The sequence below is a fragment of the Pseudopodoces humilis genome, chromosome 1 (assembly GCF_049639895.1).
Source record: "Pseudopodoces humilis isolate 2021_Gansu_Grassland_sample_001 chromosome 1, ASM4963989v1, whole genome shotgun sequence".
Taxonomy (NCBI): domain Eukaryota; kingdom Metazoa; phylum Chordata; class Aves; order Passeriformes; family Paridae; genus Pseudopodoces; species Pseudopodoces humilis.
In genome coordinates, this window is record NC_142200.1 from 137,212,268 (window position 1) to 137,238,503 (window position 26,236).

Below are 26,236 nucleotides of genomic sequence, written 5' to 3' on the forward strand. Positions count from 1 at the left end.
GGAGGTGGCCTTTTTGGGGGACTGAGTGTGGAAAATGTTCTCCAGCCTTGATGTAAGCAGAGGTCTCATGTGAGCCATTATTCTGTTCTTTCAGCATCACCTTTGATATGCATATAAAGATTTTGCTGAAATTGCTTTTCTGGCCTGTTCTTGAAAAATTCAATGAGAATTTTATTCCCTAGCTCTGTACCAGTTGGGTTTAACTAAGTACAGTAATTGTGCTTTGTCCTGAGCAGTGAAAAAGCCGGGTTTCTTCATGAGGGTGACTTCCTTACCACTTAGGTATCCTTTTGCATTTAAAATATTCAGAACACAGATTTAAAAAAAAATGTTGGTTCTACTTTTTCCCCCGTCTTTAGCACAGGGGAGGGGAGATACTGCTGTATTTCCAAAATTCCTTCCTGAAGCCTGTCTTGGAATTCATAATGTCTGTGAGCAAAGATGAAAAATGGGAGTGTTAAAATGGAGAAAAGTCAGCTGTAACATTACCTCCCATTTAAAATTAAAACTGTGAAAGCACAGAAGCATTCAAAAGCCTTTGCTTGTGTGCAGTTAGACAAGCGATCCTAAATTAACTGGTGTCAAATAAGTAGTCACCTGTGAGGGTGTCAAGAGTGTTCCCTTCTGGATGTGCCTGAATTTATTGAGATTCTCCTTTTGAACCAAGAGAAGTAATGTTCCCCTGCTACTTTGGATTTGTCAGTGTGTATTCAGAGAGACTTGAAATGAATGGGTGAACTCATTTCCTCTAGCAAGCAGTGCTTTTCTCTCATCCCAGCCTGAAAGTCTGTGAAATGTCTGTGAAATGTGACTGATTTTCATAGTTCAGGGCGATCTTGACTTCTTCCTAAAACTCTTAACAAGCCTAATGCTCACACAGCAGTTCTTCTCATTCCTTGTGTGTTTAGTTTCCTCCAGCATTCATTATTGATATTCATAAGAGCATATTGTGCTGCTGATCTAAGCAAATGGGACACAAAGTGAGTTGGCTTGTTTTAGGACTTGCCTTTGTGTAATCATGTCTGACTGGCCCTTTTTTGAACACATGTGCCCAATTTCTTTGTATAAGTGAAGTGTATTTTGGGTGAAAATAGACTTTGAGCAGAAAATCAGCAATTCTGAGCCAAGAGCTGTGTGTGCACCTGGGCACAGCTTCAGCCCAGAATGATAATGGCTATGGTTACAAACTATCAGTTGTTTTTTTAACATGTACTGTTTTAAGAGTCAATGGGCCATATATTTTAGCTCTTTTAATTACAATAGCACGAACCCCAGGTTCACAGCAGGAACAGGACATAATTGTGGTAGTTTGGTTACTTCAGTGGGGTGATAATCATAGTTTAGTTTTACTCCCTGTGCTCAAGACAGTTTTCTAGCTGAATCATATGATAAATACACCATTATATCTGATAGTATTAGATAGGTATTTAAACCTTACAAAGAGTTTTTGATGAAGGATGGAAATGCACTGTCTGTACTGACCTGAAGGGAAAGGCCACTGTGCGTGGTCCCTCACAGGGGTCTGGTGGCAGCGCCGTGGTAGGTGACCTGTGCTGCTGTCCTCTGCCTGCCAGCTCTAACCGCAGAGCACTCGGGCTTTGCTCAGACTGTGCTGGAAACAGGGTACGGCAGGGTACTAGCATCTTGAAGTTAGTTACACCACTTAGGAGTGGTGTAAAGGAGAAAACAGACTGAATCACAAGGGAAGCAGCAGAAGGGTTTTTTATTTGACTGGTTAGCTATTTTCGTGGAGGGTAAATCATTGCTTTTGAAGCCATCTGTCTGAATTGCAGTGAATCTCACCATAACTGATCAAAAGTAATAAATAATTAAACAGTAGTGCTCAAATGAATATCTCTGCCTTGCTTTAATCTAGTTCCCTTGGTTCTGTTTGACAAGTACCTGTCTGCTGCCTTGGAGCTGTGGGGGTGGCTGTTCGTACCTACGCCGCTGCCCTACTTCTGAGCAATTCATGCAGTGAGAAACCTGATTATTTTTTCAGCCAAGTGGTCCTACAGTGCGCTGTGGTGAAAACTGTACCTGCGCTCCCTGCAGTTTTATACCGCCTGCGGTGAAACCAAAGCGTGTCCCCCTCAGGTGTGAGCGGCGGCCGGGCTTCGCCTGCCGAGCAGCGCGGTGTGCCGAGCCTCGGCTACCGCGGCTCTGCAGGCGGCCTTGGCGCAGCGGCGGCCCGGAGCGGGCCCGGAGGCTCCAGCTGCCGCCGGCTCGCAAGGTAAACACTGGGTGACCTATAAGGCAGCCAGTCAACTCGCGCGTGCCCTTATACGGCAAGCTGTGGAGCCGTGTCTGGGGACGGAACATGCTGGGGGAGACGCGCCGCCCAGAACGGATCCAGCGCAGGCCCCGGGAGATACGGCCCAGTTCTGTGGCCGTGACGGCGACCTGCTGCTGCGTGAGCCCAGCTGTCACTGCGCTCTGCCTGGCAAATATCAAGAATTATGCTAGAGGTGGCTTTAAAAATTGAAATCCTTGTGTGTACATCTTAGTAGCTGTACTTCTCTTCCTGATGTGTTTTTTATGTGCTTGGTTATAACCTTAGGACGCCAGTTCACACTGTCAGTCCATATACTGAAATTCTTTGTGGGGGCCTTTGCTGGGAAGTGTCTTCATTCCTTGCGCTGCCTGCTTTCAGAGGAATACCTGGACTAAGAGGAACTAATTTAATTTTTTTTTTACGACTTTTGGACTTGTTTCTCCTCTCCTTATTATGCAGTTTTATGCCCTTTATTGGCAAACTGATTTTTACTGGCTAAAGCAATTATCTCACTCCCAGAAGAAGGGGGATATTGGCACACACCATCTGTGTACAGACCAGGACTAAGCTAGGTTGCTTCGTACCCACCTCATAAAACCTTTCACATGGAAGAAGCCTTTAAAAAATTACTTGTTTTTCCTTTAGTGTAATCTCCTTAGATTTAAACAAGCAGATGTTGTGCAAACTTTCCCAGGCAGCTCTGGGAAGGCTCTTCAGATCTGACTTGTGATTAACTTCCTGGTACCCCTCTGAGCACCAAGAATATTGGTGGCTTTTGCAGGGGCCTTGGGCGTGAATGAGGGCAATAAAGAGAAAAACGCTACAGCTGCCATGAATTTAAACCTGCTCTCTAGAGAACAGACTCCAGAACTGCAGCATCACTGGGTTAGATTTTCTTTCCTCATTAATTTTTGCTTAGCCATGCTGGTTGCAAATTAAGCCTGGTACATGTGCCTTTTTCGTAGTGCAGTGACAGTACTTGTAGTAAAGCTGTTCTACCTTGACCATCAGCTTTTGAATAAAGCATACCTTTTTTCTTTATTTCTTTTAATAAATATTTAATTTTGTGAAAAAGCATTGCAGCATGCTATAAACAGGTTGGGAGCTGGGGTCATGGATTTCTTGTTTGCAAGAAATTTTGTTTTGCTGTCTGCCTGAGGCTTGATAATTTATATTTGGGGGTAAGTATGCAGGGATAGGATGTGTCCTGTGAAATGTCACATTGCAGTGGTAAACAAAATTGGTGTTTTCCTTAGATGACTATCATGAAGAGCCAAAGAACTTTGTTATAAATCCTTCCTTGGGGTATGCGTGGCCTCTCTCTGCTCCCTTATTGGGCTTTTACACGCATGCAGAGGTGTTCAAGAGCAGCCAGGAGAAAACTCAGTAGTGTGGCAGGGCTTTTTGTGGCACCTAACTGCATGAGGCCACTTGCTGCTCCAGTCAAGGAGACAGCTTCATACTGGTTGCAGACACCAGAAGTGTCAGAAGATGGGGAAACTCATCCTAGAAACCTTGGCTGCTTGTTTTTGAGGGACACAAGTTTAATATCTCCCAGCAACAGATAAACCTGGGGCCGTCTCAGCAGCAAAGCTCTCATTCACTGCAATAGCAAAGAGGAAGCTGAGGCTTGATGACTCCAGTGAAGGATGTCCATAGAGCTGTGACTAACCCTGCACCTTCACAGTCCAAGCTGCAGCTGCTCCACAGGGAGCTGCATTGCTGTTTTGCTGGGTAAAATACCATGTCTCCTCAAAGTCTGTGAGTTGTTTAATGGCTGAGGTTGTCTGTATTGCTGGGAGATGAGTTCCTGCCTTATCCTTTTTTCCAGGCATTTGCTCAGTGCACAAATGGCTGTGCTCACACCTGACATCTTCTGTTACTGCCTTGGGCCCAGAGACAAATAGGTGTGACTGAATTCAGATGATGTGCCCCACTGATACATTTGATCACCACATGAGAAATGGGAATGTGGCCTTTGAACTTCCTTGAAGGAGCTCTCTAGTCTGATCCTACTCCTAAAGAGAAAAACCTTGGACCTCTTAATTATGCCCAGTCTCATCATTCAGTTTTGCAAACGGTGATATGAAAGGTAGGGATGCTAGGGGACATTAGATTCATGTTCCTTATTCTGAAATGTGTTCCAAACTTGACAGGTACTAAAATCTCCTTTTAGGAGTAATTAATTGCTGAAATTAGTGAGTGGAGTTAAATCTGAAATAGTAATCTGGAGATTGGAAGGGGATTTCTAGTGCGGGTACAAAAATACCTGTTGTTCTCCCTTTTCCCAGAGCACATTACTAAATAGCCATTATCAAAAGACCATCCATATTCTTTCAACACATTTTGTACTACAAACCTTAGTCCCCTTTATAAATCTTACTAATCAGCTTTTTTCATCTCTTTGCATATGACCTGTTTGAAAGTACACTACACAAGCAATGCAGTGCTGAAGTTAAACTGAAGACTTGTCCAAAACACAATCACTGGCCAAACATAAATCATTTTGCCAGGATGATTATTTGGAAAGGATTATATTTGCTTTCCGCTGGAGTGATGACACCACGTCAGGAAATTTTATCCTGTTTTTATAGTTCATACAAATGGCCTCAATTTAAGAAATGAGAAAATATCACTTCCCACATACACAGGGTTTGGATGGAGAAGACAAACTTGACTGGCATTGCCAACTCGGGATACGTACTTTGATTGCAAGGTGGGCTGCTCAAGATGTGAGTTGAGCTTTTAAGTGATTGTACTACTGAAGCAATCTTCTGCGAGATTTTTGACCTGTCCTTCAGCTTTGGACTGACTTCTTGAACAACTTGGCAGAGATTGCTGGAGACTGGGAGGAAAGGGAAATAAGAAAAGGGAGTGCCTTGCCACTTTTCTTTGGAAAGATATGCCTGCATACCAAAAACTGACAGGGTGGCGTGGGGTACGCGAGACGCCTGGAGCCTGAAAGGGGAGGTCAGATGGACTGATGGAAAAGAGTGGTCTGCTTTAGCCCAGTCTTCTGACCTTCATTCCTACAATCATCCACAGCATCTCAGATCTTGGCATAGCTCATTTTGGCTGGCTGTTCAAAGGGTGCTCACCTTGGCCGGAAGAGCAGTTAAATAAAATTCATGAGCTCCTTTAGATCTCTACACATGAAGAGTAGATGAAAATATGATTTCATCATTACATTTATACAGATCTTCTCAGTTTTCTCTGCTACTCAGATTCCTGTTTACCTAACTAGCATATTTGGAGAAAGTTTTCTGCAGTCACTGTGGGTTTTCTTTCCTCAGCATTGTTGATTTCTTTAAAATTTTATTTTATTTTTAGGCTTTCTTCAAACAGCTGTCATGAGCTTCTTTGATTTTTGTTTTTATGATAACTGCAAGTCACAACAAAGTATCTCTTTATCACTTCTAAACCCTTCTAAATATAAATTCATAAGTGATCAAAATTCAAGAGGAAAAAGGCCTGATCTTGGTGGGACCTGGTTTATAACTCCTCAGTGCTTTGGGGCTGGCAGGCCTCTAAGTTGGGGATTGTTTTGCAAGTCGTTTGAACTCCAGCTTTGATTAGAGCTATTAGTTTTGCCAGACAAAAGGAAGATATTTTCCTTCTCTTCCTGTGGGAAGCTTCAGAACAGCATTTTGCCAGCTGGTCTTTCATGAGTGGTCTCAGATTTGAAATCTATACATGCTTAACCTCAAGCTCTAAGCCCAGATGACTGCAAACTTAGCTTCCCGCTGGGCTGCCCCCCTTTCTGACGGCTGAACTGTTCTTCCCTCTTTGTTTGCTTATGTTGGAAGCTGCTAATGCTCAAGAATTAATGATGGCAGAGGGGGACAAGAACATTACTACCGATTTGTAACACAGCCTTGATAACACAGTTTGGCTGAGCACACTTGTAGGTCCTGGAGAATGGACCATTTTTGAAGGACAAACTGCTCTTCCTTCTTTCTTCAAGTATTTAGAGATTACTTTCTTTTCCTCTGGGAAAGATTTGCTCTTAAACCTGCTGTTTTCAAACAAGCAGTAAAATGCTAAATCCAAGACTTCTTTTCTTGATACCCTTGGTTTACTCTGCTGACTTACTGTTTTTGCACCCTTACTGTATTTCTCCACTTCCAAAGCTGGTTAAGGGCCAGCACAGAGATTTCTCTTGTGATAAAACCTACCTTGTGATAGGTGTTCCCTTTTTGATGGAAAGGAAGGACGGAAATGGTCAGTTACCTACAGTTCAATGTTCCCAATGATCTGTGTGAAGTGCACAGCATTGCTGTCATTCTCCAAGGCTCCAGCATCTCAGAGTTTTGATATTGGAAGCAGGGTTGACACATACCCCTCATCTTGAATCGGTACTGAATGAACGCTGGGATCACAGATTCTGCACAGCAGCACAGCCTCAGTATCAACAGCAGTGAAATTAATGTTAAATCATAGTTACTGTGCACAGAGCAATGGCTGGTGATCACCTTCCAACCAAATGTGAAGATGTCTTGAAGCCAAACTCTAGGTATTTTTGTGAAGAGCTTGATAGAGATTTTTTTTTTTATTTAATATTTTACTTTCCCCTCTAATAACTCTCTTTGATCCCATGAGGTACCCTCTGGATTCTTGACCTGCCACCTGTATATAGTAGGAAAGGAGTCCTGTTTGCACCAAAGCCTATTACAGATGCTTCTTGCCGGGTGGTAGCCAGACCAATTGGAGAGACTGGCTTCTTACGGTGTACTGTAGGCAGAATCTGAACAGCACAAGCAAGAACTCATTTTAAAATTACACAGTTGTGAAAGGCACTCCAGAGTTTTCTTGTCTTTCTGCAGCTTGCTGTTCTTTCCCTTCTACACCTCGTTCACCAGGAGGATGCTGAGGACAAGATGTTGAGGACGATGTACAGCAGAAGAATGGGGGAGCCTGACCCCTCCCGCCAGAAAAACAACCATACCCCTCCTCTCTGTTGTAGGGGACATTGCCAGACCTGGGGGGGTTGGGGGGGGTGGGGGGGTGGGCGGCAGCAGACATTTGGGCTGAGCTCACCTCCTTTGTTAGCTAGAAGGGTATTTATACCTTTCCTGATCATAAGATCCTGTGCCTTTTTCTTTGTTCTGGCACCTCCTGAAAAGTACACCCAGCAAAAATAAAAGAGAATATTTACTACCAGTTTTGTCATCAGGCTGGGTCATTAGGGGAACAGGACCCTTTCTTGGCAGCCTTGAGCTATTGCATCAGCTTCAGCTGTCAAGTGTAACTTCTTCAGCCTTGCTAAAGATTGCAGACACAAAATTTATCAAATGAGTGGTGCTTACCTGAGCTTTATCAGAAACTTCCCTTACTGTGTACTAGATGAGGTACTTAAAAATGCTCCAAGTAATAATACCTCTATTCACAAGATCAGGTAAACGGTCTTCAGACAAGCAGAGGTGAGAAAGTTTTTTCAGAACAGGGTGTCTCTTGTTGCTATACCAACACATCCTGGTCCAGAATTTCCCCATCAACTGTCAGCAGCAGCTTCTTAGTTCTGCCCCATCTTATTTTTTTTGTTTTAATCACACCTGCATTTATGCCTAGGCCATAATGCACCAGATTTTGAGGTTAATTGCAGATTTGGACATGTGTCAACATATTACAATTTTTATATATGTTGGGCTCAAGTACATGGAGACCTTCACAGCTGGTCAGGAGTGCACAGCAGTGTTAGTTTGTGTTCTGTCAGTAGTGCTGGGAGTGGTTAGAATTAAACACGAGAGATAGTGAGGTTACAGGCAAAAAAAAGAAACATGGTATGTACCATCAAATATTTCTGAACAAAGAATGGTGCTTGATGAGTCAGAGACTTCAAAGACATATTCCTTGTGTTGGGTGACTCTTGTTCTGGGGAGGTCTGAACTGTTGAAAGATCAGCTAAGAAAAGGTGCTTTGATTAGGTTAACTCCAACATTATTTGTGTTTTAAAAAATAGATTAAAACAAATACCAAGTGCATTAGAAAAGATGGAATGCACATTCTTCTATCCATTTCAATAACTTCATGTTAGCATGAAGAACAGTGTTTTGATGACCTTGATAGGCTAAATACAGCTTCATGATGAGCCAACAGCCATTAATATGTTTTTCACTTGTGGTTTTGCAGTCTCTTTCACAGCATCATTGCTCCTATCTTGTAAGTACATTGGGCTTCCCGGCATAGATCAGGGTTCTGTTGTACCAGATATCACAAAAACATGTAAGAATAGTTAAGAACTGCAGCCTTGTGTTTCTGGTTTACCTTTTCATGGCCCTGACAGCCCCAGTCCTGTGGAGAGTTTTTGACTCATAGAATCATAGAATGGTTTGGAATGGAAGGTACCTTAAAGATCACCTCATTCCAGCCCCTCTGCCAGGGACACTTTTCACCAGATCAGTTGCTCGAAGCCCCATCCAGCCTGGCCTTCCCACACTTCCAGGGATGGGGAAATTAACAGCTTCTCTGACAACCTGTTCCAGGGCCTCACCACCCTTACAAGAAAGAATTTCTTCCTAATATCCAAACCTACCCCTCTTCAGCTTAAAGCCATTAGCCCATGTCCTATCTACAGGTCTTTGTAAAATCCCTTTCCTGCTCTCTTGTAGCCACCTTTAGGTACTGGAAGGCACTCTAGGGTCTCCCTGGAACCTTTTCCAGGCTGAACCACCCCAGCTCTCTCAGCCTGGTAATACTGATAATAGCTGAAATCTTTTGGAAGGAAAGAAGTCTGTTGGAGGGAGACTTCTCTACTCATTTGGGTGGGGTTAAGTGCATAGACCTGTTTCAGCCACACATTTAATGCTTCTTTGTGTCTGTGTTAGACCATCAGGTAGTTCGGTGTGGGTGACTGAACCAGGGATATTGCACCATTGCAAACAAATATTTCCATACTTTCAAAATTAACTAAAAAGGTTCCAACTCTTCAATTCAAAATCCATCAAATGATATTATTTTATACTATTTAATGATAATAAGAAAAAGGTAGCTAGACCATACTTAAGTGCAATTTTTCACCTTCTGTCTTGAATTAAAATATTTGGAGCTGTGGTGTCTGTTCTTAAATCCCTACCCCCACCAGTAATTTTGCTCATATGTTATCCATAAATCTTGTCTGCTTTAAATGTTCCAACTAATAGTTAGGCAGAACATTTAAGCATAATGCTATGATTATCAGAGTCCATTTTTTGGCAGCCTGGGTGCTGTTTTTCTTAAATAAGCACTACAGTTTATCCTGATTAGAGATATGAAGGAATTATTCCTCTTTCGGCATTTTTTCTGGGTTTTTTTTTTTTTTGTTTGGTTTCTTAATATGAGGTTTTAGAGGTTCTGCATTCATTTTGCAGGAATATAATGTGTGATTTGGCTGGATCTTTGAAGTTGTAATATTATAAATCTCCCAATCACCAATGCCCAATCTGTTTTAGCATTCATGTGCCTAATTTCTGTTCGTAATCTGATTACTGGCTTGAGCTGCTCCAGCTTGCAGCCTATTGCTATGCATTTACTGTACTCCCTGGGACGTGATAGCCTGACAGCTCCAGTCCTGTGCTATGAAAAATCTCTACACGATATTGCTAAGACAGGCCTAAGGGCTGTGGCTGCTTGAGAATTAGCTGCTATTGTAGTTTCTCTTTGCTGAATCCTTTGTTTGTGCAACAATGTTCAGAAATCCTTGGATCTCCAGCTATTTGGGAAATGTTAAATACTCTGAGGAGCAAGGTAAGAGTTCCAAGTAGATAAAAGAAAATGCAGTTTCTGTGTGTTTAATCTCTCGTATATATGTCTGCATGTGTAAATATTGTTTGACTGGCTCTCCTGCAGCTGCATTAGGTACTTTAGCAATCAGTATGCAGTTAGTCACCTAGGCTATTTTGTTATTTCCTAAAGGACACTTTTGAAAGATCCGATTAGATGGATCTTTTAATTAGCTCAGCATGCCTCCGACTTAGGGCCTTTAAATATACTAAGTAACGCTGGAAGGTTGCATCTACTTTTTCTTTTTACATTCTGTATTTTAAATATTCTACATATTAAATTATGGATAGTGGTTTTATAAGGTAGTTTGTACCTGAGAGAGAGTGGAACTCGACTGAAGAAATGGTTAAACTTGTGAGCAAGTCTGATTTACACTTCAGTAAAGAAACTCTTAAAATAAAATAAATTATATTAATAATGAATAAAAATATTTTAAATTGCTATAATATGATTATGAACATGTTTAGAATTCTTCAGTAAAAACAGAACAAAATGCTGTTGTAAATATTTTCCTTCTGTCTATTGAGTACAGTGAGGGTGTTTTTTCATCTTTAAATTAACCATTGAATAAGACTCTGCTAAACTGATGTTTCTTTTGTGGGCATATTTATTGTCTTTTGATGCAGAGTTGTTTTGCTTTTCCTCTTGTGCTTGTATTTAAGACTTCCATATTGTGGTAAGTAAGTTTTATTGGACTTTAATCCCCCCCACATGGTATTTAATTTGAACAGGAGAAAATACATAAAATATCAAAACCGTGTAATGGAATTTAATTGTCTGCTAAGTTTTTCTGTGTTTGGGATGTGGGGGAAGATCAGCTCTCACCCCTGTGAAACACAGCAGCGTTTTAAGATGATTTAGGGGCATTATAGATGTGGCATTTATGAATGTTACTGAATGTGTTTAAGGGGTACAAGAGCCAGACGGGCTGATGAGCCTCTCCTAGCAGCCCTTCTCCCTCCCTGCTCCCAGGGAAGCAATGCAGGCTCCTTTCTTCCTTTCTCATATTCCCTCCCCAGTTTTGGCTGGGCTAGGCAGAATTTCTCTGTGGTCTACTTGCGGTTTTCATGGTGGACAGCTGTTCCAGTGCCAAAAATTCTAGGATGGGTTGCATCCTGTTAGAACAGCTATAAATTTAAGATGTGCCTGGTTCTGATTAGCTAAGCTGATATTGAGCTGGGCTTTGGAAGTTAGTGCATAGTCCTCTCAAAGTAATGTAAATCTGGCCTTTTTAGAGGATCCATATGGCTCAGAGTATTCTTTTTAATGCTGTAGTGTAAAATATAATGATTTATATACCATTCACTGTTTTTCTTACAATATTCTGTTTTGGTATAACAAGATGTTTCTGTGTAATCTATGTGCTTTATTCTCCATTTAATGGAAAGAGAAAATGAATGTTAACAAAAACAGGAAAAAGTTGCCTATTAAAGTTGAAGAATGCTATTAGCAAAGCTGCTTGAAATCTGCGCTGACTTTTAGCAGATGCCTAAAAAATGCCTTTTTGCACATTTTAAGCTTCTTTATCAAGTCATTAAAGTAATCTTTTTTTTCTGTTACCTTTTTTAAGTTGTATTTCAATCTTTTTACCTTTAGAGGTGGCAGAAGGAAATGAAAGAGGATAAGAAGTTTTGCAATGCATAGACAAAATGTACATTCTCTAAATTAAGACCCAAATTGTCAGCTATAGTAAGTTTCATTAAACCCTTTCTGCAAAAATAAGAGGCATTCTATCCAGACTTAAAATATTGTGCATAAGCAAAAAAAAATTTTTTGCAGTTAAGCCTTCCTTGAAATAGTTAAATCTCAGCTCTGAGGTAGATTAATAGGAGTGTAGCTGCAATTGAATTGTTCTGAAGTCTGGGTTGTATTCTAAAGTCTGGGTCTGTCTTTGAAAAATAAAATGATTGCTGTGTCAGTGACCAACTGTTTATTAATTTAGGGTCTTAGGTAGTAGATGTAATACAGATGGGGACAGAAGACAATTTTTCACTGGGAGTAAGTTGTCAGTAGCTCCATGTGTTCTTGCACAGCAGTGTCAGAGCAGGACCTGCTCCCTGGCTGGCAGTGCTCTGAGATCTCTTGGTTGCATCCTTGGTGAATGCAGGGAGAGGGTATTTGCAACACTGGTCCCCCTTGCCACTGGTCATCATTTAGACCCTCTGGTGATGCACATGACTTGCAGAAATGAAAATATTTGATCTAGGAGAGGGTGGGAACGTTGTTCATTGCTTGTTATGGTTCACACAGTTTTGGGGAGCCCAGAGGCTTTGTAATACATGGTTTTTGAACATAAGGCTGCAGTTTTGCTCTCAGCAATGTGTAAACATATTCCTCTGTGAAATGCATGTTGTAAGGCTACTCAGAAAAAAAAGGGAGCTTCTAAACAGTAGACAATCTTCAGAAATATTGCTGTCATGGATGGTGTAATATTGTTGCAACAGATCCTCAGCTGGACATCTCTTGGCTTCTGCAATGAATATGCAGTTTTTATAGTATTGCCAGGCTGCAGCCAAAAAAAGCTCTTGCTGCTTGCAGCATTTCTCATTTGGAGAGTGCTTCATAAACATGTCCATTGCCCATTTTAAACTGGGAAACAGTGAGTTTAAGTAATCACACCAGGCTGTAGTGCTACACCACAAATGTTAGGAATAGAACATGGCAGTTCCCTAAAGTGTTGATGCTTTTGATATGTCTGTTGTCTGTACTCATTTTTGCAAAGCTTTGGTTTATCACCATCTTGGACTTGCCAGCTCGTGCCCCTTTGCTTAGAGAGAAGGCCTCTGCACAGTCTTTTGCAGGGGAAAAAGGCTATGCTTGGTACCTATAATCTAGTTTACCAAAAGTTCCCCATTTATTACAGCATCTTCACAATGGTGTGGTTTTTTTTCCTATTTCACAGATTTTGCCAAAGGAAACTCAATCAGATTTAAGCCTTCACGATTGCTCCTTAGGAAGAGAGCGCTAAGGTAAGGTCAAGTTTTTCTTACCCAGTGAAGATGGCTGGTTGCAGTAACTTTCCATCATTGCTTGAATCTACATTTATTCTTTTATCAGGAAAAGTGATTATTGGTCCTCTCAGAACCAAGCTTTTGCTTAGAGCAGATGCTCTGATCAAGCACTGAAAACACCAACTGCCTCTAAAATAATGTTAAATTTTATAGCTGACATTGCTAAAGGGAAAGACCCACTATGCACTGAGCTTCCTGCCATTGCAATGCCCATTTTTCCTTGCATGGCATGGACAGATTACAGACATCCAGTGTGAACCAGCCTGGAACACTGTTTGCAAAAGCAGGTGGCTGAAGTGGGTGAATTAATTATACATCCTTGCCAGGAGCAGTCTGGGGGAGAGAGAAGAAGGGGGACACTGCAGAAATGAATGGGCTGGTGGTGCTGGTTCCATGCAGGGCTGTGGCTGCCTAGTGGTCTCTGTTCTCAGGGCAGTTCTGAGTAAGGGGATACTATTAAACAGTTAAGCAAAAAGACTGGTCACATTCCCTCTCTTCCCATCCTTGCTCCACTGCTTTGAGTGTCCACATTTGTGCTTGCTGGATTCATTTACAATGGCACAGAGGGGATGTCAGGAGCTGGGAACCAACCCTTGCCCCAGGAACCAGCTGTTTCACTGGCTCAGCTGCACAGGAATCCACCTGCCCTAGGTGCGCAGGCTCATGTTGTCAAGCTTCTTTTCAGTCAGTGCACACACCTGGAGCACATCTGGTTCCCTGCCATGTTGTTTCTTAGGTCCTGCAGAGAGATGGAGTGAATGGGTGTACAAGACACATTGTGCTATGGAAGCAAGTAGGGGAAAGTAGCAATGAGAGTAGCAGATAAGGACATGGCTGTAAAATGGACCTTTTACATAAGAGTCCAGGGAAGGAAGTTCTCCTGGAGGTAGGGAAAGAGAATGGTGAACAGCGAGCACCTAGCTGGCAGGTGTACAAGTGCGTTCTGTAGTTCAGTCATAAAATCTCAGTATATGCCGTAGCTTTAATTGGGATGGCAGGTCAGTGTTACCAGTGGCATTTGGATCAAACTTCTGGTTGCTTTTGGGCATGTAACTAGGTTAGTGGCACAGCTATTTAGAAACCATATGCTGCAGAAGCAGATGCAGTTTTCAGCCTAGAATCCCCAATGTACAGCATGCAGCTCGCACTTTGGAAGTTGCCAGAACAGTACAACTGCTGAGGCTGTCAACTACTCTACTGATCCTACATTATACATTGTTTTTAAAGAAAAACTATTGAGATTTTGAAACATTATTGCCTGTGTTTTAACAAGAATCATCTGAGTTCCTGAACATTGGAGAGTACAGTGAGTTTGTTGGGAGCCTGAGGCCAAGCCACACACAAATCCTGTGTGAAACAAACTGGTGGAACCTCATGCTGTTGGTTTCATTTCATGAACCATGATCAAAAGCTATATTTCAAGCAAGGAAAGGAATAAGTTTCTCTTTTAGTATCCAGATTTATCAGGGACTTCAAGAAAGAATTATTTCAAACTTCTAGTTTTGTTTTTGTTTTTTAATTTAGACAGACCCCTGTATTCTCTAATTACTTTAATAATAAATGTGCATAACTAGCAATTAAGTGCAAAAATTCCTAGTGCTGCTGCACTACTGCTCAGAATCTGCACTGAAATTTACACCATGACTAGATGTAGTTGTAGTATTTCTAGAAGAGGGTTTTGGATGAGTTTGAAGGTACAATATATTTGGCAATCCAAGTCTGACCGTCTGACTCTTCTTAAGCAACTGAATTGATGCTGTGAGTGCTCCTCTAACAGAGAAACTAAGACAGGGAGAGGTTTGGAAAGGTCCCTTTGAGGAAAAAGGGAAGTCTTGTTAAGGAATTACTTATGAGTTTGTTGTTTAAAACACTTACAAACAGTGATGAGTAGCCTCCCGTAAATATTTTTTTTCCCTATTTGGAATTGCCTTAACATCATTCCAACTCAATTTAGTTTCCTAATGAATGTCCTTACTGAACACTGTGACATGTCCTAAATATGCCTACTTTCATTTTTAGAACTAATTTGATGTATGTGTCTATAAATACTCAATTGTTTGGCTTGACTCTGTCATCTTCAGAGCAGTGCTGTCTCTGAATCCTCAGTGCATGGGAAAGCAATGTAATTATGCATTGGATTAAAACATTTGGGTTTTCTCATGTGCAAACATTTAAAACAAGCAATTCTACCTGCAGCTTAGCAAGAGAGAGAAAAAAAAGCGTCTGAAGAGATAAAACTCCCAAATTGTGGATAAAACAGTATATGAAAATCGTTAATCTTTAAAAAATAAACAGTAAGGGTTGACAGTCTGTCCAGAGGGAAATGGAAAATGAGGGCATAAGGGAAGCTGTGAAGGGACTTTCACAAAGCAGATAGTGTGTGATGCTGTGTAGTGCAGTTAGGGTTAAGCTTAGGAAGTTTGTGGTTATTTAAGGAATTTTAATGAAATCTGCCAGTGAGCAAAGGTTGCAAGCCACCCTCTGTATAAAGGAGGAGGGAGCTGCTGTGCAGGAAGAACTGGATGACCTTGAGGAGTAATAGAAAAAGGATGTAATGTAATAATACTAAGTGCACAGTTGTGCATTGGGGGCTGATAAATTTTTCTGTCACTTGCAACTGATGAAAGCAAAGCCTTTGCATATTAGTTTCTCATGCAGGATTGAACCAATACAATGTATATGTAAAAAGGCAACTGTGTTGTAGATCCCAGTATTGAGCTAGCTAGTCATATAATAATTCTTTCCCTATTAAAAATTGTATTTTCGTAAGATACTGCCAAGACCCAAGTCTGGAATCAAGACCACCCAATTCTGGTCACCATATACAAAAAAAAAAGAATACTTAAGACTGGAATAAGTAGAGAAAAGATGATCAATGAGACTGAGAGCCTGTCCTGAGAAATCTGAGTACATGTAGATAACCTCTATTAAGAAAAATAAGTAAGGTAACTGACAACACTGGCATGAGAACAAATGGATGGAAACCCAGTGGCAGACATTTAAACAGGATTTAAAGGATCTCTGCCTTCAAAGTCGCTAGAACTCCCTGGAGGGAGGAGCAGGAATGAATGTAACTAGTTTACAAGCAATCCAATAATGTGGTTGTTTATAGAACCATCAGGCTAGTGCCAGTCCTGATTCCATGATTTTATCCTTGGAAATTCATGTAGGAATTAGGCATAGTGGTGGGTGCTCACGCACAGTTAATTTAAACAAAGATTTTGCTGTTGAGTGAATGTTTTCCTGTACAGAGCCCCTTGTTCATGGAAACTTAAGGTGTTGCTCTGTCACAAGCATTATGAAAGCAAGTGGAGATACTGCTAAATAAAGCCCAGGTATTCAAAAGTCATGAGTTAGATCTTTCAGCACTTTTGTCTTAAGTAATTAAGTTGATTTAGCAGAATAAATTTGAGTTGGTTTATAGCCTTAGGCCAATATATGCATTTTTCAAACTCATCCTCATCTAAAAGGAGTAGAAACTGCTTTCAAATGGGAACTGGTATCTCTTCATCCAGGGTTCTCCAGAAGTGTGTCTGTAAGAAAATAATATATTGTGAGACTAGTAAGAATTGCAACTGTTGGCAGTGTGGGGTCAGGCATAGAAGAACATCCAGTTAACTGAGTCTCTGCCCATTCTCAGATGACATGTGGATCCATTTGTTTGTGACTGCTGTGTGCTGTATTTTCATTGTGTTTTGATTTTTGTTTAGTTCAATTACCATGTGCTTGCCCTGTAAGGATACACAGTTCTCTCTAATGGACAGCTTATTGCAGCTCTCCATCTTCTATTTGTTATTTTCTGTAGTGGCTAACACTGCTTTTCTTGGCAGTACTGGAATAATTTCTCTAAGTGCAGTTGTTGGAGACAATTTGCAGCAGGTGGCATGGTGCCTGGTTGAGACACAGCCCAGTTTTTCTTCATTGTCATTTCAAGGGTTCTATTCTCCCCTCAATATCTTAAAAAGGAATGTTACTCATAAACTATAAACAAGGAAAAATCTCAGTCAATATATATTAAAACTCTTTTCAATTAGAATTCTTCTTTGGAAACAGTGAGAACAGAATTCATACCCTTGAAAAAAAAGCAGCCATTTAAAATCTGTCCTAAGGAAAGATTTTCCAACAGTAAGACTGTGTGAGTTTTCTTATCAGAATGACATTATATCATATGGCACACCACTACTGTGACAAAGTGAGGAACCTGGGATCACTGTGAGGATTTATATCTGTTACACCTGTCTACACAGTTTATTAAAGGTTTTAAGGCCATTTTAAATTTTCTTATGTCCAGCTGGGATAGTCACAATGGCAGAATACAATCATTTGTTCTCTATTTTTATTGATTGAAAAAAAATCTTGCTTACAAGGAGGAACAGTTCCTCCAAAACAGTCTCTATAGACAGTTGGGATCTACTTCAGACCATTATGACACCTACGTTTTACAGTTAAAATTTGTATATTTAATGAAGATATTTAAAGAAATATTTTGTTTCATCTAAATAGGCAGTTTTCCTGTTTTGAAAAGGCATGATATAAAATTAAATGATCTGATACTCCCATTAGTATATTATAAGCTGTGTAACTTCACTGTTCCAGAGAACAGTAACAATAACAGAGTAGTCGTGCAGAAGGCTTTTAGGTGGAATATACATGCAGTACTACATTTGATGACATGTTTTAATATTTATGAAGAACCATTCAATATAGATTATTTTAAATGTAATTGCTTAGTAAAGCATTTTGAAGTCAGTCTCCAGTCAGTAATTTAACGCAAAAATGTGTCACAGTCAGTTCCAAACAAGTTTCAAATTATGTTAGGTTTGGCTTTATGAGTTTCTTTGGGTTATTTCTTAGCTCATTCTTAGGGAAAATATTTTCTTTGGTATCTCTGTTAGACTATCTTGAAGTAAATTGGTTATGTCTTGGATTTATTTGATTTGCAGCAGAGACATCCACAGTTCTGTAAACCAGATGTTGTTTTCAGTTTTCAGAAGGAGTTCTCATTTGAAGATAAAGAAGAACTTGCGAACAGCACCAAGGATATTGATGCTAATCTCTTAGCAGTACTTCCAAAAGGTAGGTGAGGGAGACATATTATGAACACAAGTGGTAATTTAACAGCATGTGAAGTTGCATCTGTGCAAGTGCAAGGCACAGTTAAAATCACTTAGGCCCAGATGTTTTGTAAATGAGTTTTCCCTGTGAAATATGTATGAAGGATGAAACAGGGGATGAACCACAATGCTCTTTTATGAGACCTTCCTATATCCCTTGCTTCATAAAGTTCCTTTGTTTACCTAGTTTCAATAGGTTAGTTGTTGAAATTCAAAACTTCAGAGAGCTTCTTCGTACAGTTAGATTAATTCTGAGTTCGGAAGTATTAACTTGACTTGTTAAGAGTCATAGCTCTTTCCAGGCCCCTTTGGTGGTTGGTGGAGTCACTGTGCTTGCATGACCAGCTGACTGCACTTCAATTTTTCTCTTGCGTGCTAAAGGGCCTGCAGTACATATGGAGTTTAGTTTGGGGTTTTTTTTTTAGTTTCTTTTGTTCCAAACTTCTATCTTAATATCAATAATTTCTGAAGAAAACAGCAGTTCCATCTTTATCGTTTGACACAATTGATGCAGATAAATAACTCTCTGGAATTATTTAGAGAAAATCACAGTGTGCTTGACCCATAGAGGGTGACATTTGACTGAAGAACTATGTGCAACTGGCACAAAGATGTTCTCTTCATTCAAGGATGTCGTGGACCTCAGTACTTTGATTAAAATTTGATTTGTATGTGTGTGTGTTCTGGTGATATTTACTTTTTTCAGACAAACTACAAGGCTAAATGCACTAATCCTAACATAAAGGAACTGGCTTGCTCTTTTTATGTTGTTTGTTGCAGAGTTCCTCTGGAAAGGAACATTTCTTCCAGAAGAGCATTTAAGGGCTCTTTAAGTGATATGCTTGCTTTTAGATATAATCATTACAGATGTTCAAAAAGAAATGTTGGCAAAATGATGGAATAGAGTGATATGTGTTTTTACAATACAGACTTCTGAGAGCACCAGACAGTAATAATTCCTAGTTCTCATTGTTCCTTGCACTTAGCCTTACAGTCATGTGGCCAGGACGTTAATTGAGCCTTCACTTGAGAAGCCTTATATGTGAGTTGCTTCTGAATGAAGTAATTTTTTTCCAGGATGCTTCTATTTAAAAAAAAAAAAAAAATCTCATAATAAAGGCATCATATTTGGTGTGTACCAGACTTAAGAAACAGCAGTGGGAGTTTTTGGTTGCATTCTGAGGTAACTACTTGAAGTCCAGGACTTTTTGAAAATACCGTTTATTTGTCCTTTCTAGAGCCTAATTTTGATGCAGATTTGTGCATGTTGAGGAATTCAAGGAATGTGTTTAATTTTCAACTGATACGGACTGAACTGAGACCTGCAGTTGGGCACTGAATATGTCAATACACCTTTACTGGCATAAACAGAAGATAATTGCTTCTCCAGCCTAGTTTTGAGACCCTCACTTTTTCCAGTTGTAGAGAGGAAGAAGTAGGAATGAGGCTGGTAGCTTTGCTATTGGATTAAATTTTCCTCAAAATGAAAATGTGAGGTACCTGTGTTGCAAAGGTTATTTACCATCTCTGAGTAATAAATCCTCTGGCAGGTAACTTTTTTATCCATGTCTATCCAGGCTTCACAAATGTACGTGCTCCCCCTCTATCATGAACTTTTAGAAAGCTTAATTGAGTATCTACATCATCTGTACTGTAAAAAGAAAACTGCTGTCACATGGCTGCAACTTTATTCATGTCTCCTTTGCAGCTGTCAAAGAGGACTTTCAGCATGAACATGATTATATTCTGTTGCAGGTTTCTGAAAGATTTCTGTGAATATATATTTCTATAAGAAATATTTCACCTTAATTTTAGGAGTTTTTAAAATATAAGATGCATCCCAAATATACTTATTATTTTTCATTCTGGGACAACATAGGGAACAATGCTGTTTTCTTAAATAATGGTATTCCAAAGTAAATTTTGTTTTGAAGGACTACAGTTACCAAACGACAGCATCCTGCTCAACATCCTAAAATAAAGCCTCAAGTTCAGAGCTGCTTCTGAGCTGCGGCTGTTCTTCCTCTTGACCTTAACTGACCAACAGTACTTACAAAGTATGTTGCCATGAAATAATCCAGATAAGGAGCTTTTACTGTGAAATTAATTATTTTAAGCTTCTTAGTCTTTTCTTGTGTGCTGAATCAGATTTTTGTACTACCTTTTAGGTAGAAGTGTTGCTGTTCTTCAGCGCTTCCGTGGTTTTGTTTGTGATGGTCAAATGGGAAAATATCCCATGGACAGATGGGAACTGGCGCCAACATACTCAAATGTAAACTAAAAAGGAGAAACCTGGTCACCAAATTTGCAAGGGCCAACTAATGTCCTTGGGAGTGAAATATTTCCAACTGGTTTTTATATTTTGAAATAAAATATTTTATTGATCAAAAAGAAACCACTAGACTAGAAGTCTTTTACTGCATTTTATCTGCTTTTGGTTTTTCATTTTGTGTGCTTCTTTTTCCTACCTTACCAAGAGAAGAATATTGCTGGAACTGCTTTCACCAAAAAAAAAAAGAAAAAAAATTCTGCAGATATTGGCCAATCTAGCTGGAATTACTTCTGTAATCTCAAGGTTGGAAAAGCTATAAGGCAGCATAGAGTAGTCCCCTGCTATTTTTGTCCCTTGTTGTTTGGGGAGGTGTTGGGAGACATTTTTCATGAGACCAGTGCTCTTTTTAGGACTGTGAAGTGGTAGTAGAATCTCTGGAACTTCAGTTAGCATGTAGCAAGAGAGTGCTTTGGGAGTTCTTTGGATGTTCCACATTTCTTGTATGTGGACAACTTATTGTCAAGTTTCCTTTTCTGGGGGAGGGGGGAGAAAAGGCTTTCACTGATAAACGTAGCTATGCTTTAGAGCTTTACTGAAGCTGTGTAAAAGACCTGTTCTCTGATGATGGTTTTGGTGCCTGTATAAACTGGTGACTAGGGGAAAGAAAAAGAACAGGATTTGGATGGAATGTGATTTTACTACCTCTGAGCTCTGGAGGCCTTTGACATGTCTGAAGACAGACAATTACAGGTTTTGTTTTGACATATGTTGTGTATACATAGCCAACAGATGGAAACAGAAAAACTCTTTAATAGCTAGTGGATCATAATTAAACAGAAGTAGATTTGGGGAAGCAAGAACAAAGTCTTTATGAGAAATCATCTCCTTTGGTGTGGGTCTGAAAGGAAGGCTGGTTTCAAATGGCTAAGTTCTCTGTTTAACACAGTTCCACTGCTAGCACGGCTTGAGTAGACAGGGCAACAGTGGAAACTGCTCACGCACTGAGAGAAAAGTCTGGGAAAACACAACAGAAGTGCTCATCTTTGCTTTAGTGTTGCTTGAGGATCAGAATGTGTTCATTCTTGCTGATCCCACACATTTTATCTGTAGTCCTACTTGCAGGCTTTTCAGCATGTAAGGTTGATATGACAATCAATGTCAACAGTATCTATGAGGTGTGAGCACTGGTACTGAGTACAGCAGACTTCCTGGATGAGTCAGCTGAGCTGGAACCCTGACCAAGCTGTGCATGTTGAGTCATTGCAGTGGAGGGAAGGCAGAAAGGGTGCATCTGACCTTTAAAAGGGTGGTGTTTCAATAATATTTATCTTCTACGTATCTAGAGCAATGATGTCTGGTAGCATGAAAAATAAGCTGATAGGTTAAACTCTGCAGTGGAACAATGTCAGCTAGACACTCCTGACTCACCAGGTGTTTCTGATGTCAATCTCTGCCAATTTAGCAGGTGCAGACTTTAGCTTGCTTTAACTTTTGATCCCTGGGTTCGAACCCCAGAGGTGCATTAGCTCATGAATAGATGCACACAGCTTTCAGCACCACATGTTTGCTGAGGCAAACAATATGGAGGTGTGTGGATATGCATGTCTGTGTGTTAGGCACACCCCCACACCAGTCCCCTGCTTCCCTGGACAGCCTGGACAGTTTCTCTTCCTGGTGGTAAGAAGTCACACTGCACTTATTTGTGTAGCGCTCACTGCCCCAGTGTGGTTTGCACGTGCACGTATGTGTGTATATATATAGGGATTACTTCATCTATCGTGCCTCCCCTTGGTTCACGACTATTTTGTGGGCTATGGCAGCTGTCTGCTAGCACTTAACACCAGCAAAAGGTTCAGGAGAAGAGAAGGAAAGTATGTCCAATTAAAACTACAAGGGAAAGTTAGCTAAGTAACAAGTGATTAACCATGCAAGAGTACTGTGACAGTGCATGGTAATTTTCACTTCAGCAATGAGTCACTGGAATTCTTGGGATTTGATCAATATAAGGGTGTGGAGGAAAATAAGCAAGAGGGGATCTCTTCCTTACTGCTTCTCTTTAAACATAGTCAGTCCCTTACCTTTGAGTAGACAGGGTAAGCAGACTTTCCATACTACCTGGTTTTGAAATGGGTTACTAGAGCACATAAGCTTGACTTCAGCTGATCCAAATGCAACTTGTCCGGTATATACTAGATCTTGAAAACTGCTAGGATGGCGTAGCAGATTCAGGATTAGCCTGGAAGTATGTGGAGGGGAGGAGTACTTGATGGTCACACTTATGTGCCTAATGCACTTTTGGCAGCACAACCTTAATAAACTAGGAAAACAAGAGGAAAATGCTCATTTCCTGACAAAAGCTATTTCAAACCTCTGAACTTTATTTGACTGATTCTTATTATTCTAAAACATTTTAGCAAGTTTCTGAAACTTACTGTTTTATAAGCTACATAATCTTTTGTTGTCTCAGTTTCAGAATTAAGAAAACTCTTTGAACCAAACAACCGAGATTTTTTGGAAATGAAAAGGTAAAAGAAAAAATGTCTTTGGCTTGTAAAACAAAACACACAGCTTGTTTTGTTGCCTCCTTGTAGAAACTCTGCCCTCGAATCTTCAAGATGCCTGTTTTCACATTTTTCACATATTTTTCAGAAAAGAAAGAATAGCTAGGCGCTTAGAGGGAATTGAAAATGATACACAACCTATGCTTCTACAAAACTGCCCAGGATCAGTCACGCACCGTTTACTAGAGGAAGATACACCAAGATACATGCGTGCAACTGACCCATACAGCCCCCACTTAGGTAAGCAGCACATGTCTGTCAGTCTTGCACTGCTGTAATTCATATTTCCTACACTATCAGTTATGTAGTACCTAGAGAAGAATTCTACAGAAGAGCTCTGTCAGGTTGTTTGGGGTTTTTTAATTTCCCTTTTAAGTCTCCAGTTGTCTTATTTGAAAAAGCTTGATGGTTTTTATGGCTTTAAAATAACTATTTGGATTAAGAACTATTACTTATTAAAGAATTATTCCTAATACATATTTCTTAATTGTTTGTATGTGCTTTTGGAGACAAGAGTGCAAAAGTATATTGTATCTGTGCAGTCACTTTGATTTGTAAGAAAATGGAAAGCTTTTAGTTCACTCAGTTTGAGTGGTGGGTGGGGTACCTGGAGTTTTGGGAAGGACTTGCTTATATATGTGATACTTTTGACAGGAAGATCAAATGAAGAGGAGGAAACTTCAGATTCTTCTGTAGAAAAACAACCCAGATCATCCAGATACCGATCAGAAACCACAGGAGGTAATACAGAGCCCTTGTACAGTACAGCAAACATGGATGTTCAGGAACTAGAGTCAAAAGCAGAGAGAATAGCTAGGTACAAGGCAGAGAGGCGACGCCAGCTGGCAGAAAAGTATGGATTATCTCTTGATTCTGATTTGGATTCTGACTACTCATCCAGATATACACGGGCAAGGAAGGATCCTGACAGCGTGGAAAGAAAGGGAGTGAAAAGTGAAAGGCAAGGTGATGAAAACAAGGACTATGGCAGCCTCTATTTGTCCAGGACTGAGATGAAGGCATCAAAGAGTGTGATTTCTGATTCCAAAGAGTACTCCAGCCATGAAGATAAAGATGACCTCTCAAATGAAAAGAGTGTTAGAAAAGCAGATGACAGTGCCATTAGACAGGCTTCTGACCCTTCAGCAACCTTGGATAGTTCTGTCTCCCTTTCACTTTCTGGACGAGACTCTTCCTGCTATAATGAAGTGCCAATATCACCAAAGCAAACCCCCCAAGAGTCCCTCTCTCCACCAAAGCAGGCAGCCTCACCGACCCACTTGCAGAATGACCAGCCCTTGCACAGTAACAGCAGACAAAGGTAAGCATGATTTTTATTTTTTGTTTTGGTGTTGATTGCTTTATCTTAACCAGCTTCTGTATCAGTGTCATCACTGATACAGTGTATCAATTGTATCAGTATTAATGACAATGTATTTATTACCCTTGAAGAATGCATTTAGTGGTTGTGGACATCTCAAGCTTCATTCATTGGGTTTACTGTATCACAGTGTGTGTCTGATACAAGGAAGTGTCTATATATTTCTCTAATTAGCTATGTCCTTGGTTTCACTTTATCTTTATAGAATTTTCGCTAAAATTAGGCCTTTTGTGGGGAGGACACAAACTAGAAATTGAAGGAATTATGGTTCTGAATCTCCTTGGGTTTTGTTTCTTTAATAACCTGTTAGAGCAAATCTTTAACTTTCTTTCTTCTATATCTTATAATTACTGGCTGGGAGCTTCCAAGTAGAGGCAAGCTGTTTCTTAGTGAAGATTTGAATATCTTTAGGATGGCTTCTGCCAAAATAAAACAGTTTGCAGACTTAAAAGCTGAGGAGTGTCTTGGGTCAGTTGAAATAATAGTTGATTTGTTTTCCTAATGTAAAAGTGTAAAATCCCTTTTGAACTGTGATAGTCAGTCTTTCAGATAATATCAGGCATAAACATGCATGAGGGGCAGGAGGGAGAGTTAGAATTCCATGCTGAATTGCTTTGGAATTGACAAATTTACTATGGTAATAGGGTAACCAGATTCTTCCAAAAGGAGTAAAAAAATTAGTTTTCACTGATTTTACATTACAGTTTCTCAGTGTGGTATAGAAATAACATCAAATTCTTATGATGACTGAAAAAAATGCATGACTAAGATTTTTTTTTAAAGTATGATTTTCTCTTAGTGCGAGTCTAATATTTTGGTAGGTGGATAGAAAATACTAACTAAAAAGTTAAAATGTTGCAACTAAAAATTATGTAAATGAAAAGTTAATTTCAAACATATGTGCATAATGCTGAGCAGTGTTGACTGTTTTTAAGAAACTGAGGCAACTGGTATAAACTCAACCATTTATGCTTTCCATAGAGTGCAAGAACTCTCAGTTCCCAGTTGTGAGAAATCAGGAAAAAAAGGAAAGACACCAGCATGGATTATTAAAGAAGTAAATGCACAGTGAGTGAGCAGACACAGGTGTTTTGGGAAAGAGTATAGGGACACTGCCCTGTTGTGTGGAGATGACGTTAGGAAGGGCAAGGTGAAGCTGGAACTGAACTTGGCAAGGGATGCAAAGCATAGCAAGAACTTCTACAGGTGTGTGTTAGTGGGAAATGGAAGGTCAAAGCAAAACTGGTAACAGTGGGCAAGGAGAAGGCTCAACTACTTTTTTGCCTCAGTCTTCAATGGCAACCTCTCTTTCCACACCTCATGATTGAGTGGACAGCAGGATGGTGACTGGGGAAGCAAAGTCCCTCCCACTAAGAGAAAAAAGTCATGTTCCTGACTGCCTGAGGAAACTGAACAAAAATAAGGCTCTAGGACCCAATTAGATGTATCTCAGAGTCTTGAGGCAGTTGGCTATATCTCCATGATATCTGAGCAGTCAGGTGAAGTCCCAGGTGACTGGAAAAAGGGAAACATTGCACCCATCTTTAAAAAGGGTAGAAAGGAGGATACTGGAAACTACTGCCCTGTCAGCCTCACCTCTGTGCCTGGGAAGATCATGGAATGGATCCTCTCAGAAGCTATGTTAAGGTACATAGAGCACAGGGAGGTGGCTCGAGACAGCCAGCAGAGCTTCATCATGGCAAGTCCTGCCTGACCCATCCAGTGACCTTGTATGGTTGAGTGACTACATCAGGGGACAAGGGAAAGGCTACGGATGTCTCTGTCTGTGCTCCTGCAAGGCCTTCAACACTGTCCCCCACGACATCCTTCTCTCTAAATTGAAGAGCTATGGATAGATTGTTTG

The 26,236-nt window shown here is 40.3% G+C and overlaps 1 protein-coding gene across 15 annotated transcripts in view; it reads left to right on the forward strand.

Annotated features, from left to right (window-relative positions):
* Positions 1-26,236, forward strand: part of SVIL (supervillin) — a 133,972-nt gene that overhangs the window by 56,819 nt on the left and 50,917 nt on the right. For all 15 annotated transcript variants that reach the window (XM_088063102.1, XM_014248502.2, XM_088063088.1 and 12 more), the window contains 5 exons: positions 12,936-13,002; positions 18,029-18,120; positions 22,898-22,955; positions 23,080-23,231; positions 23,646-24,312. In XM_088063102.1, the coding sequence (XP_087919228.1) occupies positions 22,948-22,955; positions 23,080-23,231; positions 23,646-24,312 (827 nt within the window). In that variant the 5' untranslated portion in view covers positions 12,936-13,002; positions 18,029-18,120; positions 22,898-22,947. The remainder of the gene's footprint in view (positions 1-12,935; positions 13,003-18,028; positions 18,121-22,897; positions 22,956-23,079; positions 23,232-23,645; positions 24,313-26,236) is intronic.